This window comes from Manis javanica, chromosome 4, assembly GCF_040802235.1.
Source record: "Manis javanica isolate MJ-LG chromosome 4, MJ_LKY, whole genome shotgun sequence".
Classification (NCBI taxonomy): Eukaryota; Metazoa; Chordata; class Mammalia; order Pholidota; family Manidae; genus Manis; species Manis javanica.
Window position 1 is genome coordinate 11,471,299 of NC_133159.1, and position 12,875 is coordinate 11,484,173.

Consider the following 12,875-nt stretch of genomic DNA (forward strand, 5'->3'; position numbering starts at 1 on the left):
TTTAAAAATGTCTCTTGAGTGCTACCTGTAGGTCCTTGTGCTGAATGCTCGGGGTTAAGACTAACTCGAGCTTCACAGGGCTCCTGTGAGTGGGAGAGACCACCACATGGGTAAGAGACCCTATTATGACACTCAGCGTTTATCAGGCCCTTCTGTGTGCCAAGCATCATACTAGGTGCTTGATGTATTTCATCTTAACTTGATGCCAGATCTCTTAGCCACTGTACACAAATTAGATGCATGTCGGATGAACATAGAGATGCCATCATCACTCTGACTGAGGTGTTCAGGCATGGCTCCCCAAAAGAGAAGGCATTTGAACCGAGCTGTCTCCTTAGGCAGAAGATCGGGGGGCTTCAAGCTGGGGCTTGAGAAAAGGCAGGAAAACAGTGAAAGCGACCCTTCTCATCCTGTGGTTGCTTCTGTCAGATCAGCCGGTGGCGTTTGTAGAGTAGAGTGGAGAGGGAGGAAGGAAAGAGAGAATGGCCTTCCCAGATTCCCTTTTCCTTCATTATGCCTGAGCCTTCTTAAATCTGACCTTCCTCAGATGCCAAGAGCTTTCTTTGCCCATAAAATGTAAGGTACCTAAGAGTAATCAGAACAGGAAGTTTGGGATTGAATGAGAGATCACTGGGAAAGGTCAGTCTGTTGGGGAGGAGGTGGGTCTTGGGTCTTCTGCTGGGCCTGAAGGCGTAGGTGGAATTCAGAGTGAGTGACAGTGGTGAAGGGGACGCTGCCCAGGGGGTCAGAGTGAGTCAGAGGCAAAGGGAACAAATTCCTCCCAGTAAAGTACAGGGCTTAGAGTACAAGGCTGGTGTCTGAGTCAGTTCAGGCCACTATTAACAACACTATAGACTCCTAAACAACACAGGTTTATTTCTCATTGTTCTGGAGGCCAGGAAGTCCAAGATGAGGGTACCAGCAGATTCAGTGTCTGGTGAGGACCTGCTCCCTAGCTCATAGATGTCCATCTTCTCGCCTGTCCTCATATGGCAGAAAGATGAGGGAGCCTCCTGGGGTCTCTTACAAGGACACTAATCCCATTCATGAGAGCGCTACCTCCATGACCTAATCACCTCAAAGGCCCTACCTCCTCATAGCATCACACTGGGCATTAGGTTTCCATGTAAGAACTCTGGGAGGAAAATGTTCAGTCTTTTAGCAGCTGAAGTAGTTTAGCCAGGATGTGATTGGATTTGAAGCTGTCCAGTGAGGTTTTAAGCTAATCTTATAATAAGTAGGAACCGTCAAGGATTTTTGAGCAGATGAATAAGTGATCTGAAGGTGATGTTTTAGGAAGACTGAAGGCAATGACAGATCTGGAGAAATCTGTACCCCTAAGGGTCAGAACTATATCCTTGCTTAAATTGTGCATCTACAGAGTGATCTGGAAACCAGAGAAATTGGAGTACTAATTAGGCTAATTGCTATAGTTAGAAGAAGGAAGGCCAGAAATAGTAGGGATTGCATGGAATTTACAACAGGCCTGGAGCAGAGTTTGAGATGGGGAGAAGGCTAAAAAAAGAGGAGTCAGAGGTGAACAAAGCCTGAGTTTTATAATTACAGGGAAACAATTCCCTTGGCAAGGAGGGGAATCCGAAATGAGAATTATGTGGGGAGGAAGTGTTTTATGCCTTCTGACCCTGAGGTAGAAATGTCCAATGCACAGGAACGTGGCGCTAGAGATTAGGGCTGTAGGTAAGGATTAGAGCAGTGTCTTCTGCACAGGCTGCCTCCAACTGTAGGGTGAGTACATGTACCGAGGGAAAAGAAACCCTGAATGTTTTCTTCCTGAAAGGGAAAAGATTGTAATTGTTGGGGAGAGAATGGGAACTTGGGTTCCAGGTTTTGAGAGACTGCAAGATATATTTTTAAACTGGTAAATTATAGTGTCCCTAAGTTTGAAATAAAAATAAGTTGATCACTTGTTTAGAGATGTCATTGAAAACAGATCTGAGTGTAAATTCCTGCTTATTCTGGCATTTCCATCTAGAGATGTAGTTGGACTTTTTGGAAGTGTTTATCATTTAATTATTACATTTAAACAAAACATTCTTTCCTTCGGTGCCAGGTTTCTACACTGTTTCAGATTCCAATGTGGAACTGAAAGTTGAATTAAACATGGCAGGAAACCTGCTAAAGTAGGAATGATTTTACACAGACAACTGCCTGGGGGTACACTTGCTTTCTGTCCTGTTTTTTGTGCTGCATTTTTAATTGTACCATAAATACTTTGTTTTTATTATCTGATGTTTCCCTCCACCTCCAGGTGCCCAGATGACTATTATGAGCCAAGCTTGCGCAGAAAGGTGTAATATAATGAGGCTGGTGGACCGCCGGTGGGCAGGGATTGCCAAAGGAGTGGGCACCCAGAAGATTATTGGAAGGGTACATCTAGGTGAGCAAAAGGCACTGGGAGTCTTTGCAGGGTAGTGGATATTTAAAAATGTCCTTTGGATAGGTGTATCTGATCCAGCAAGCCTAATCCATAGAAATTTTAAATCCTGTGTTCTATTGAAGCTATACCTGTGCATGTTTTAGCTGGTTACAGAAAACTTCATTCTCGATGTTTTCTGCCCCTTAGAGATAATGCCTTTCAAGTATTCAGCTGATTTCTTCTAGTGTTCATGTCCACATTCCTAAAGAACATGTTTATGGTGCTGTTACTGATAAATGGCTATGTAGCTACTGGTGCACAACTGAGCCATCTAACTGAAAATGATTGCTTTTCCTTTCATGTCCAACATTCTTTTTTCTTGGAATTAATATTTGTCTTTGTGGGGTGGGGGGGTCACATGGTGTTTCAAGTGTTACTCATTCCAACACTTGCCTGCTTGTGTAAATCTCCTTTTTGCATCTCATCCTATTGAAGGTCAGAGCCACTTCACAGCTGGGGTTTTGGCATCTCCTTTGACCAGGTCCTGAAAAGTTCCTTTCTCCTTGATCTTATGTCAGATTACGTGAATCCCAGAACTTCATCTTTTTTATTTTGCTCCTCCGTTTATTAGAGTACGTCTTCCAGTAACTTCCTGAGAAAAAGTGTAAGGGAAGAAATTGAGTCCTTAAAATATCAGAACATGCCTAGCCGCTTTTTCCCTGCATTCTACAAGGCTGACCAAGTTTTCCTTCACGGTTTTTGTCAGTATTGCTGTGGAGAAGCTGGCTGCTATTCTGATTCTTGATCCTTTATGTGAATGGTACCTTTTCCATTTCTGAAACTTGAATCATCTCTTGGAGCTCAGTGTTTTGAAATGTCCCAGTGATGTACTTGAATGCAGGTCTCTTCTCATTCTGGGTGCTGGGTGCCTCTCAGTCCCTCCCCTCTGCGGGTTTCGGTTACTCAGGTAGGATGATCTAATATCCTGGACTTATCCTCTAGTTTTCTTTCTATTTTTTTTTCTTTCAGTGTGTTCTAGGTGGTTTTTTTGTGAGATTTCCTCAGCTTTTCTGTAGCATCGGCTCATAATGAAGAGTGGGACACCAAGAGACTATTTGAAAGATTACTTGGGGCAGCCGTGGGGATTGTGGGTGACCCGGAAGTTGGGAGGGAGAAGGCTAGAATCGCAGCAAATGTTCGCTTCATCCCCCGGTTTTCAGTCAGGTGCTTGTTGTTGTGTCCTTGTCTTCCTCCCTGCCCACCTCTGTTACAAGAACCTCTGTGTCACCTTCTTAAGAAAATAAACCTCCAGTTCACTGTTGGGGTGAAGGGAAGTAGTCAGTGGCCTGGCTGGCAGAATGTAGGAGGGGAACCCTGAGATCTAACTGCCTGCAGAGCCCTTCCACCATTTTCTTCCTGCTTTGGACCCATCCTAACCCCGCTTGCAGAGGAGCTTGTTCATCAGCCTCTTAGGAGATCTGTCACGTTAGCTGGGTTGCCTCTCAGTTTTCCTTACTGTCTCCAGCTTTGTGATTCCAAAATTGTGTTTCATTTGTCTCTTCCATTATTTTTGGCCTTAGTGATTTGTACCTTAAAAAAACAAACTTTTATTGTAATTTTTAAGGAGTAAATGGAGATAAATATATGTGTTCAGTTCTTCATCTCCAACCAAAATTGTTTTTTATTTCTTTCATTATCCATTTAATAGATAATAGTTCATTGTAGTGAATTTCGAGTGTATAGAAGTGTGAAAAGAAGCAAAAACACCTTAAATCCTTTTAAGTGAGAATCAACCACTAGTGGCATTTAGACGATCTTTTTTGGCCTTTTTTTCTCATAAAGTAACATTCATTACATTTTCCCAGTCTTACTATAAAGTCCATAAACACCATTTAAATAAATGCATAGCATTCTGTTGCACTAATGATCAATTTTTAGGATAACATTTTCTCACCAATATTTGATCATTATAACAAGACAGTGGATTCTTGTGTGGTTTTTGTGAACATTTTTGTATTTTCTCTTAGTTAAGATTTCTATAAGTGAAACTACTGAATCAAAGGTTATGAATACTTTAAAGGCTCTTGATATATTGCTAACTTGTACCAATCTGGTTTCTCTAGCACCTAGTGGGTATTCATTTTAATGTCCTTATACAATCAAGAATTATTAGGTTTTACCCCTTTAACTTGCAAATAAAAAAATGGTGTTCTTATTATAAGTTACTTTTCTTTCATTGCAGGTTATTTTTTCTAACCATTGTCTTCTTTCTTATTTGTCCATTTACTAGAGTCTCTTTGTTTTCTTTTACTGATTTGTATAGAATAATCATAGTTTAAAATCTTGCTCTTTGAAACTTAACTGCACGTGGTAGGACTGAAATTGGGTAGTATTACCACAAACTGAGTGCCTCAGAGTCTGAGTTCTCAGATTTTCCTAAGTTCCAAGGAATTGTGTCCTTCCTTGTAGACATACCTTTTTACAACTTTGATAGGCATGAAGAAAACCTTGTAACAAGGAGAGAAATCTAAGTATGTAATGGAGAGCTGTACCATAGATAGCCAGCTGTATGTTGAAGGTGGCAATTCTCCCACATTCATCAACAGTCATCATAACATCAAAATCTCAATAGTTTTCTTTGTGTGAGACTTTTTTGGTGTGTTAATTTTAAATATTATATGGGCCCTTTATTGCAGGAGTAGACAAGCTGCTCTGGGATAACTACCCCCTCTAGATAACAAGACCAGAACAGAAACAGCCACCTGCTTACCTGAACCTTGGTAATGAGAGAGGAAATCTAATAAAGCCTTGGGAAAGTTTCAGGAAATGGTGCTAGGACAGCCGGGTATCTGTGTGGAAAAAGTGAACTTCACATCCTACACAAAAACCAGTTCAGGGTAGATTAAAAGACCTAATTGTAAAAGACAAAGTCAGAGCTTTTAGAAGAAAACATAGGACAATACCTTATTGAAGGAAGGGCTTCTTTAAATGATAGGAGAATTATTTGATAAATTCAGCCACATTAAGGTTAAGAACTTTTGTCAAAGTTATAAAGGAAATGAACAAACTAGAAAATAATTTTAGTAACACATATAACTAATAAAAGATTCATACTCAGAATATACGCATATCCCGTATGTATGTGTATCCTCTAACTCAGACAATACAAAAAAAGTACAGAAACTGTTAAACAGGAAATCCAAATGGTTAATAAACATACAAAAAGTTGCTCAAACTCATTATTAACCAGGGAAATACAAATCAACTTGCCAGATGAGCAAGATTTTAAATATAATAATATTGACTGTTGGTAAGAATGTGGAGCAATGGGGACTTTGATATATTGCTTAGAACATTTTGGAAAATACTTCTCACCCAACAAAGTTGAGCCAAATAGCCCCTAGAGCCCTGTGATTGCACTTGTAGAATATACCTCAGAGAAGCTGACGACACGCCAGAGACAGGTACAAGACTGTTACGGTGGCATTGCCTGTGACAGCAGAAAATGGAAGTGACCCAGAAAGTCCTGCAGCGTAGAACGGATGCATCAGCTGTGGTGCATTAGACATCACAGTACTCGGAGGAATTACTGAACGTGAAAGTAATGTCACATCCGTGGGGTAGATCTCAAAATACTTCTTGAGTAAAAGAAGCAAGTCGTAATTCAGAAACACATAACTAAACAATATGTTGCTTAGAAATCACACAAAACTGTGAGAACTGGAAAAAAACAGATTTCGTGTTCACCATCCTGATTAACATGAAAACCAGGATAGTTGGCAGGGTTGAAGGAGCCCAAGACTTAAGTTGCACTCTGTAAGATGCACAGGAGACTTCTTGGTTTTGTATTTCTTAACCTGGGAAATAGGTGCGAGGTGTTTGTTTTATTATGCTTCATACTCTACATGTATTTCATACACTTCTGTTTGTAAGATATCCTTAATGGTAACGAAGTAATTTTTTTCTTTTTAATCTCATCTATTAAGTAAGAGGAGTAATTGAGAAAGGAGGCAAGGATGGAGGCACCAGGCAAATGCAGGCCTTGGTGTTGTCTTTGGTTTGGCAAATTGAAACTTGGTTGTAACAGACAATAACATCAGTTTGCTTTTTAGAGGCTAATTAAAAAGGCTTAAAGCATACAGATATTTTTCCCTTTAAAAAAATCTTTTGTAAGTGTATGGGAAGCGGGTGTTAAATATTGGAGGGACTGGTCTTTTTTCATTTTAATCAGTAATGCCAGCTTTCCCAGCAGCTGAGCTTGTGACCTAATGTGATCACTTGTCAAACCTGTACTCTGTCCTCACCAGCGGAACATGTGTCCCAACAGGATCACATATCAAGCCTGGTATTCTGGGTAGTAGTTCTGCTTTACAAACTGGTGCCTTCATGGGCTTTTAAACTAAACAACAGTCTTGCTCGATTTTCGTACTCAATTCACCTGTTTGCATGCTTTGCCTTGCGTTTGACTTATTGCAGGAAGCAAGGCACAGAATGATAGTTAATTTGCAAAGCTTGCCTGGGACTTAATAAGCAAAATCAGCAACCTCTTTTTATTTTCATTTGCTTTATTAGCTCAGGTTCAAATTGAAGGTGATTTCCTGGCGTGTTCCTTCTCTATACTTGAGGAACAGCCCATGGACATGCTGCTGGGACTGGACATGCTCAAACGGCATCAGGTAGGTAAGCGCCCTGCTTGCGTTCTGTCTTGGCCTTTTGTACATCATGTGGCCATTGCATCATCTCACTTGGTTGTGTATACCAGAAAACTAAGAAGCACCATTTTTCAAATCTGGAAAGGGCCTTAATAATGATGATGTCATATGAGGTTTAAAATTATGTATCAGTAGAAATAGAATCTGTTCTTGTGAAACCTCTGAATCTGTTAAATCTTGCCATCTGTTGGGATTCTAATGGGCGGTTTGGTTCTCTTGTATAATTTTTAGTTTCTGATTGGAACTCAAGTAGTTTTTTTGGTGGGCTTGTAGGGAGGTGTATATAACACACAATGATGATTTTACTGCAGGTGTAGGTTGAAAAAATCCTGAGCAGCTAGTCCAATAATACTTGGGAAGAAGAGCTTCGAGAATAAGGAAGAAAGGTATACATAAAATATTGGGAGTGAAAATGCTTATTTGGTACAGGGAGAATGATTTGTAAACATACTCATTTGCAGTGATATTTATATTTCTACCCTGAAGTCTAATAATCTGTTTAAAGATAAATTCTCATTAATGAAGCAATTAGTGTCCACAGGGTAATAAAATTTTTCACAGCGGTGTTTCTTATCTAGTCAGTATTTTCATGCACTCTTTAAAATGTTTAATATTGTTATGAAATATATATTGCATTGATGGTCTAATCAAGGTGCAGAATTTTAAATGGAAGGAAAGAGTGAATGCAGGTATAAACAAAACCAAGTTTATTAAATTGTCTTTTCCTGTTTTTTAGCCATGGTACAGACCAGCATCTCAATTTTACAAATTCAAAGCAAGCATTTATGTGTGTAACTGTCCTATAATAAGTAACTGTAAAAATACACAAAAAAGGGGGATAGCATGAGGTAGAGAATACTGTTGTAGAGATTGCCTTGCCCTGTACTACTTTTGAGACCATTTAATAGAATTTAAATAAAACTGTACTTCATGCAATAAGCAAAAAACAAAATGTTGAGCTGTATAAATGGTATGTCTCCATTTTATAAGAAAAAGTCACATGTTGCTAAAAGGTGGGGCTGTTGATTATGTTTGGCTTTTTCCCAGATTTTATACAGTGAACATGTATTACATTAAATTCAGAAATGAACAGATGTTAGGTTAGACAAATAAGTGTAAACTATATCCTGTAGGGATTATTCTGCTAAACTTGAAAATTCTAAAATTCTAAATTGACAATGTCACCTAGGTTAAAGTTTAAATACCTTTAAGTAGGTAGATTTTGGGGGAGGTTTGGATTTTGCTTTTGGTTTTTGAACCATCTCTGTCTCTGTCAGTGTTGCTCTTTATGAATTAAGTTTTAAATTCAGTTTCATGATTTTTCTGCATAGTCACAGTTTTTATCATCTGTCTTTGGTTTCTTGCTTCTAAGTGTTCCATTGACCTCAAGAAAAATGTCCTCGTGATTGGCACCACTGGCTCCCAGACCACCTTCCTTCCTGAAGGAGAGCTGCCAGAATGTGCCCGGTTGGCATATGGGGCTGGTGGGCGAGAGGACGTGCGGCCAGAGGAGATTGCAGACCAGGAATTAGCAGAAGCCCTTCAGAAATCTGTAGAGGATGCAGGTATTTGGAATGCCAAGCTCTTGAGTGATACTGTTGTTAATGGTGGGTGAGTCAGGGAAGTCGGTGCTTCACCTTTGCAGTTTGTAACCCGTCTCTTCGTCCTGTCGTAGATGTGCTCCTTGTCCTCTTACTGCCTCCTTGGCTCTCTAAGTGCAATAAAGAAAAACTCCCTGTTTGAACAGATCAAGAAACAGCAATCCATGCCTACTATATAGGTTGGGGAGTTACTTGAGTGGGCACGCTTTGATAGGCTTCCTAAAAAAATCTGGTCTTTTTTTTCCCCTAAAGAAAATTCTAACAGTAAGCAGACACTTCTTTATGAGTTCAGCAGTATTTCCCTGAGAATTTCTTTTGCTTTTCGTAGGCCTTACTTTGAAGCATAGCATTGTCACTGAGACCCAGCAGCCCTAACCTTTTAATATCTACTGAAAGTGCTGCCAGCAACAGAACCAACCATAAAAAACCATAAAAAGCAAATTGAACATCAATCGTAGTGTAGTGTGTCATCGGGCTAAATTAGAACAGTCTGTGAACTACTGAAATAAAGCTCCTGGTAACTTTTTTTCTTACGTCTCCATTGTTGTAGCTTGTTTAAAGACCAAACCACGTTTTCTGGGTGAAATGGAGGGACATGGTTTTGCTGAAATCCTACCTCCATGGGTAATTTTTCAACATCTGTTACAAAACAGTGACTCTAGTATACATTGTCTAGAAGCTGGAGAAAAAAAACTTACTAATTTTGCGTTATTTTAAAGTCTTTGAGCTATAACTATTTGTCAGTGACTAATACCACACATTGCGTTTTCTGTTACTGTAAGTATATGTATTAGAGAGTAGCTTTCTTCTGAAGACAAAAAAGGTAGGAGCTTTAAAAATAAGCAGCCAGATTTTGTGAGTGTTTATTACTGGAGAACAGAGAGGTCTAGTCTTGAGCCTCTATAAAATGGGCTTGAGTAGCAGGTGGAGTTTTCCAAGCTGGCCTTGTTCAGAATTTACTCCACCACCACCTTTTAGCTCAGTGGTATATATACATAAAGTACAGTTTGGGTCGTGATGTGAGTATTTTTAGGAAGGGGAGAGTTTAAACAACCAGAGAGAGACTAAATTAATAGGCAAGCTTGAGTGAGTTTGTCATTCCCACATAGAGAAGGCTTTTAGTTTTTTTAGTAACTTGTCAACTTTAGTCATGTTACTATATGTTAGTAAAATGAGAATATGTTACCATCTTGTGAAATACCTAATTTCCCCCCCACAGTTTTGGTGCTTTTATTTGAAAAGCACTCGCTGATGATAGCAATGCTTTCTAACCTAACAGTTACCCTCTTTGGGTAATTACCTTCTTCTAGTAAAAAGTTTAGGAGATTAAAATAGAAACCACAGATGTTTTCAGACATAGTGAAGGGGTGTGCCAATTTTAAGGGATTCAAAGGAAATGTGACCTTTTGTAACTGACATTGTATGACTTGTGCTAATTTTTGTACTGTTTAAGTAGTGAAATAATCCTACAACATCAAGTCCTACTTGTTTGAAACATCAGCTTCCCAGTAACATGAAAATCAGAGCTCTGGATGTAGTAGGTGGCAAGGGTTTTTGCTAAAAACTATTTCTTTTGTAGATACTTTATCCAGAGTATCTTTATCTTTTCTGTCAATGGAAAAATAATTCAGAGTAGGAGCTGTACCTGATAACTTTTTCTAAAAACTGACTAAAAGGTCCAGAAATTAAGCCAGGATAATCAGGTTTGGGTTGTTTTTCTTCTAAAAGTAAATCTCAACTGAGAAGGAAGTTTAGAAGGTGCCATGTGTTCACTCACTTTTACTCCATAAGATTTCCTCATCACATACTCCGTCTGTGGGTCTATTTTTCTTCACCTGTCTCACATGTTTGCCTACAAATTCTCTGTGTGTACATGTGTAAAACTAATTTCTTTCCAAGTTCTATCGAAAATCTGTTGAAGTGGACACATTGCTTTATGTCTTGTGAGAGAATTAAAGCAACCATCAGATCTTTTGAATGTCTAGTCGACAGGAACATTCCCCAACTTTGACTCTACCAGTTCCTGATTTTAAAGATGGCAAAGGAATGGAGACTGTAACCCTGCATGCTGTGTGGTTTGCATTGTTAACCCAAGTTTGCTTGTCTGTTTCCTAATTCAAACAGAGCGTCAGAAGCCATGATGCATGTAGTGTGTGTGTACTGCAGCTGGAGTGGGCCCCAGACCAGGTATTTATAGACACCACATTAAGCTTTCCATCCAGTTACCATCTGTGGTCTGAAAGTCTCTGTATCTGCAGCAACTTTGGAAGTTAGCTTCTGTCATTCACCATTTCACCTTGTTTAATCTGGTTACAACTAGCCTGTATATACGTTTGTATGTTCGCATACATACATATCAAAGCATAATTTCTAACTTAAAATTTTATTATTAGAAACAGTCCAAAGGGAGAAAATCCAAGTATCAATGGTGTCCATCTGACCACTGTGCATACCAAATCAAGAATATCGGCATCACATCACTTTGTTGTGGGAATAATGATGCTGTTAGGGATTTCCTAAGTCCCTTTTTTCTGAAAAACAGTTCTTTTTGCATGTTTCTGATCACAACTACATAGAGTTATAGAGGGGCAGAAATTTTCATTCTGTTAAGAAGAAATGGAAACTTAGGACAGGTGACTTGTCCAGGGACACAGTCAATAATATAGGCAGGACTGAAGTTTTATTCTCCCAGCAGTAAGAGCTGAGACTTTGCTCTTCCCCTCTCCCCCTTGCCTGACAGATTTTCCACAGGAGGCACTCTGCCTCCAACGGTCAGTGTCAGCTCGAGTATATTGGCTGGTTTATCAAGAGGAAGAAAGGCAGTCTTTTAAACTATCAACCTAGGACTTGGTAGGGGTTTGCAGGCTGGTTGTAATTAGATAAATAGCATTTAATTTCTTCTTTCTTTCTTTTTCCTTATAAGGATGGGTTAAAAGCATAGTTTAGTTCTTCTTAATAGCCATTGTCCTTATCTTCTCCTATCCTGTAGTACTGACCCAGTCCTCCCCTACATTTAGGAGTTAGGCCAGGGAAACTGACCATCTCAGCCACAGATGGACTATGTTGCTTTTATAGTGAATGCAGAATACATTGAGGCCATGTTCACCTTTACCCGACCCAGTTCTAACTGGCGTACCACTGCCAGAAGGCCATTATCATACCCCCACCCTGCCATGCTGCTAACATGGGTATTTCACTACAGGGCATCTCTTCTGTTCACATTAACTCAAAATTCTACCCTTTTTCAGAGTCAGCCTTAGGGATTGGCAAATAAAACTAATAACTGTGTTTCTAAATGCTAATGGATATAGTTTGCACTGAGATAAATGCTGTTTTCCTGGTTAGCCCTAAATGCTAAGTTGCGATTGTTTTACAAAAGTCGGTAACTCCCTGACAGTGCTTTATCCTGTCATGCTGTTGACCAGTGTTGGATCAAAATGATTCAGAACCGTATTATTCATGGCTACACTGCTTCATGACTTCTTAAGATGGAGCCCCCCACATTGAATGTTAACGTCCAGCATGAAGCATTCGACCTGCATCCGCCCTAATAGAGGGTGCTGTGAAGTCACTTTTGTTGCCACCTTTTGACTTCTAATTAAAGATCCTACAATAATTGCATAGAGGTCAGTTCTTAACTGGATCAGTGGCAAAAGGAGAGTCGGTCCGACGTTGAAGGCCTCCGTGCTTCCGCCAAGGCAGTGTTGAAGTCCGCCGCCCTCTGTGAGCGGCCAGTAAGTCGCAGCAATCTGAATCATCATCGCCTCGTGAAAGACTCTTATGAATTATTTCCCTCCACTGCCCTCAAAGCACTTAAATGTTCTTACTGGGTTGTACTCTGTTAATGTGACAAAGTAACTGATAATCCTTTTTAAAGTTGCATTATTCGGTATAGTGATGATTGGGATTTAATCTGTTCTTTAGCTTTATTTTTGTTCCTGAGTAATGTTCACATAACTATATCATTTTCCAGGAAGCTTGGATAGAAATAAATTAAATAGAATGTTTCCTGCTCTGTCTTCTGGAGGTCCCTAAGCATTACATTCTTCTTTCTCTTTATAATTCCTCTCTGTCCCAGATACACCTGGTTTTAGACTGCTCATTTATAACATCAGGGTTCACATTTGAAACACTAAAAGTGCGTTGACATGAGAATCATTCTAGAGCAAAGATCCTCAAAATTTG

At 39.6% G+C, this 12,875-nt stretch overlaps 1 protein-coding gene across 5 annotated transcripts in view; it reads left to right on the top strand.

The window, feature by feature from the left end:
* DDI2 (DNA damage inducible 1 homolog 2) overlaps positions 1 to 12,875 on the top strand; it is a 38,292-nt gene that overhangs the window by 16,643 nt on the left and 8,774 nt on the right. Inside the window, exons 6-9 of one of the 5 annotated variants that reach the window (XR_012130007.1) lie at positions 2,270 to 2,398; positions 6,950 to 7,053; positions 7,401 to 7,475; positions 8,462 to 8,654. Coding sequence is in view for 2 of the 5 variants with exons in the window: in XM_017640169.3 (XP_017495658.1) it covers positions 2,270 to 2,398; positions 6,950 to 7,053; positions 8,462 to 8,654; positions 10,815 to 10,831 (443 nt within the window). In the remaining 3 variants the exon portion in view is untranslated. Of the gene's footprint in view, positions 1 to 2,269; positions 2,399 to 6,949; positions 7,054 to 7,400; positions 7,476 to 8,461; positions 8,655 to 10,814; positions 10,878 to 12,875 lie in introns of those variants that run through there. The other 4 variants (XM_017640169.3, XM_017640167.3, XM_017640168.3 and 1 more) reach the window with 4 other exon arrangements.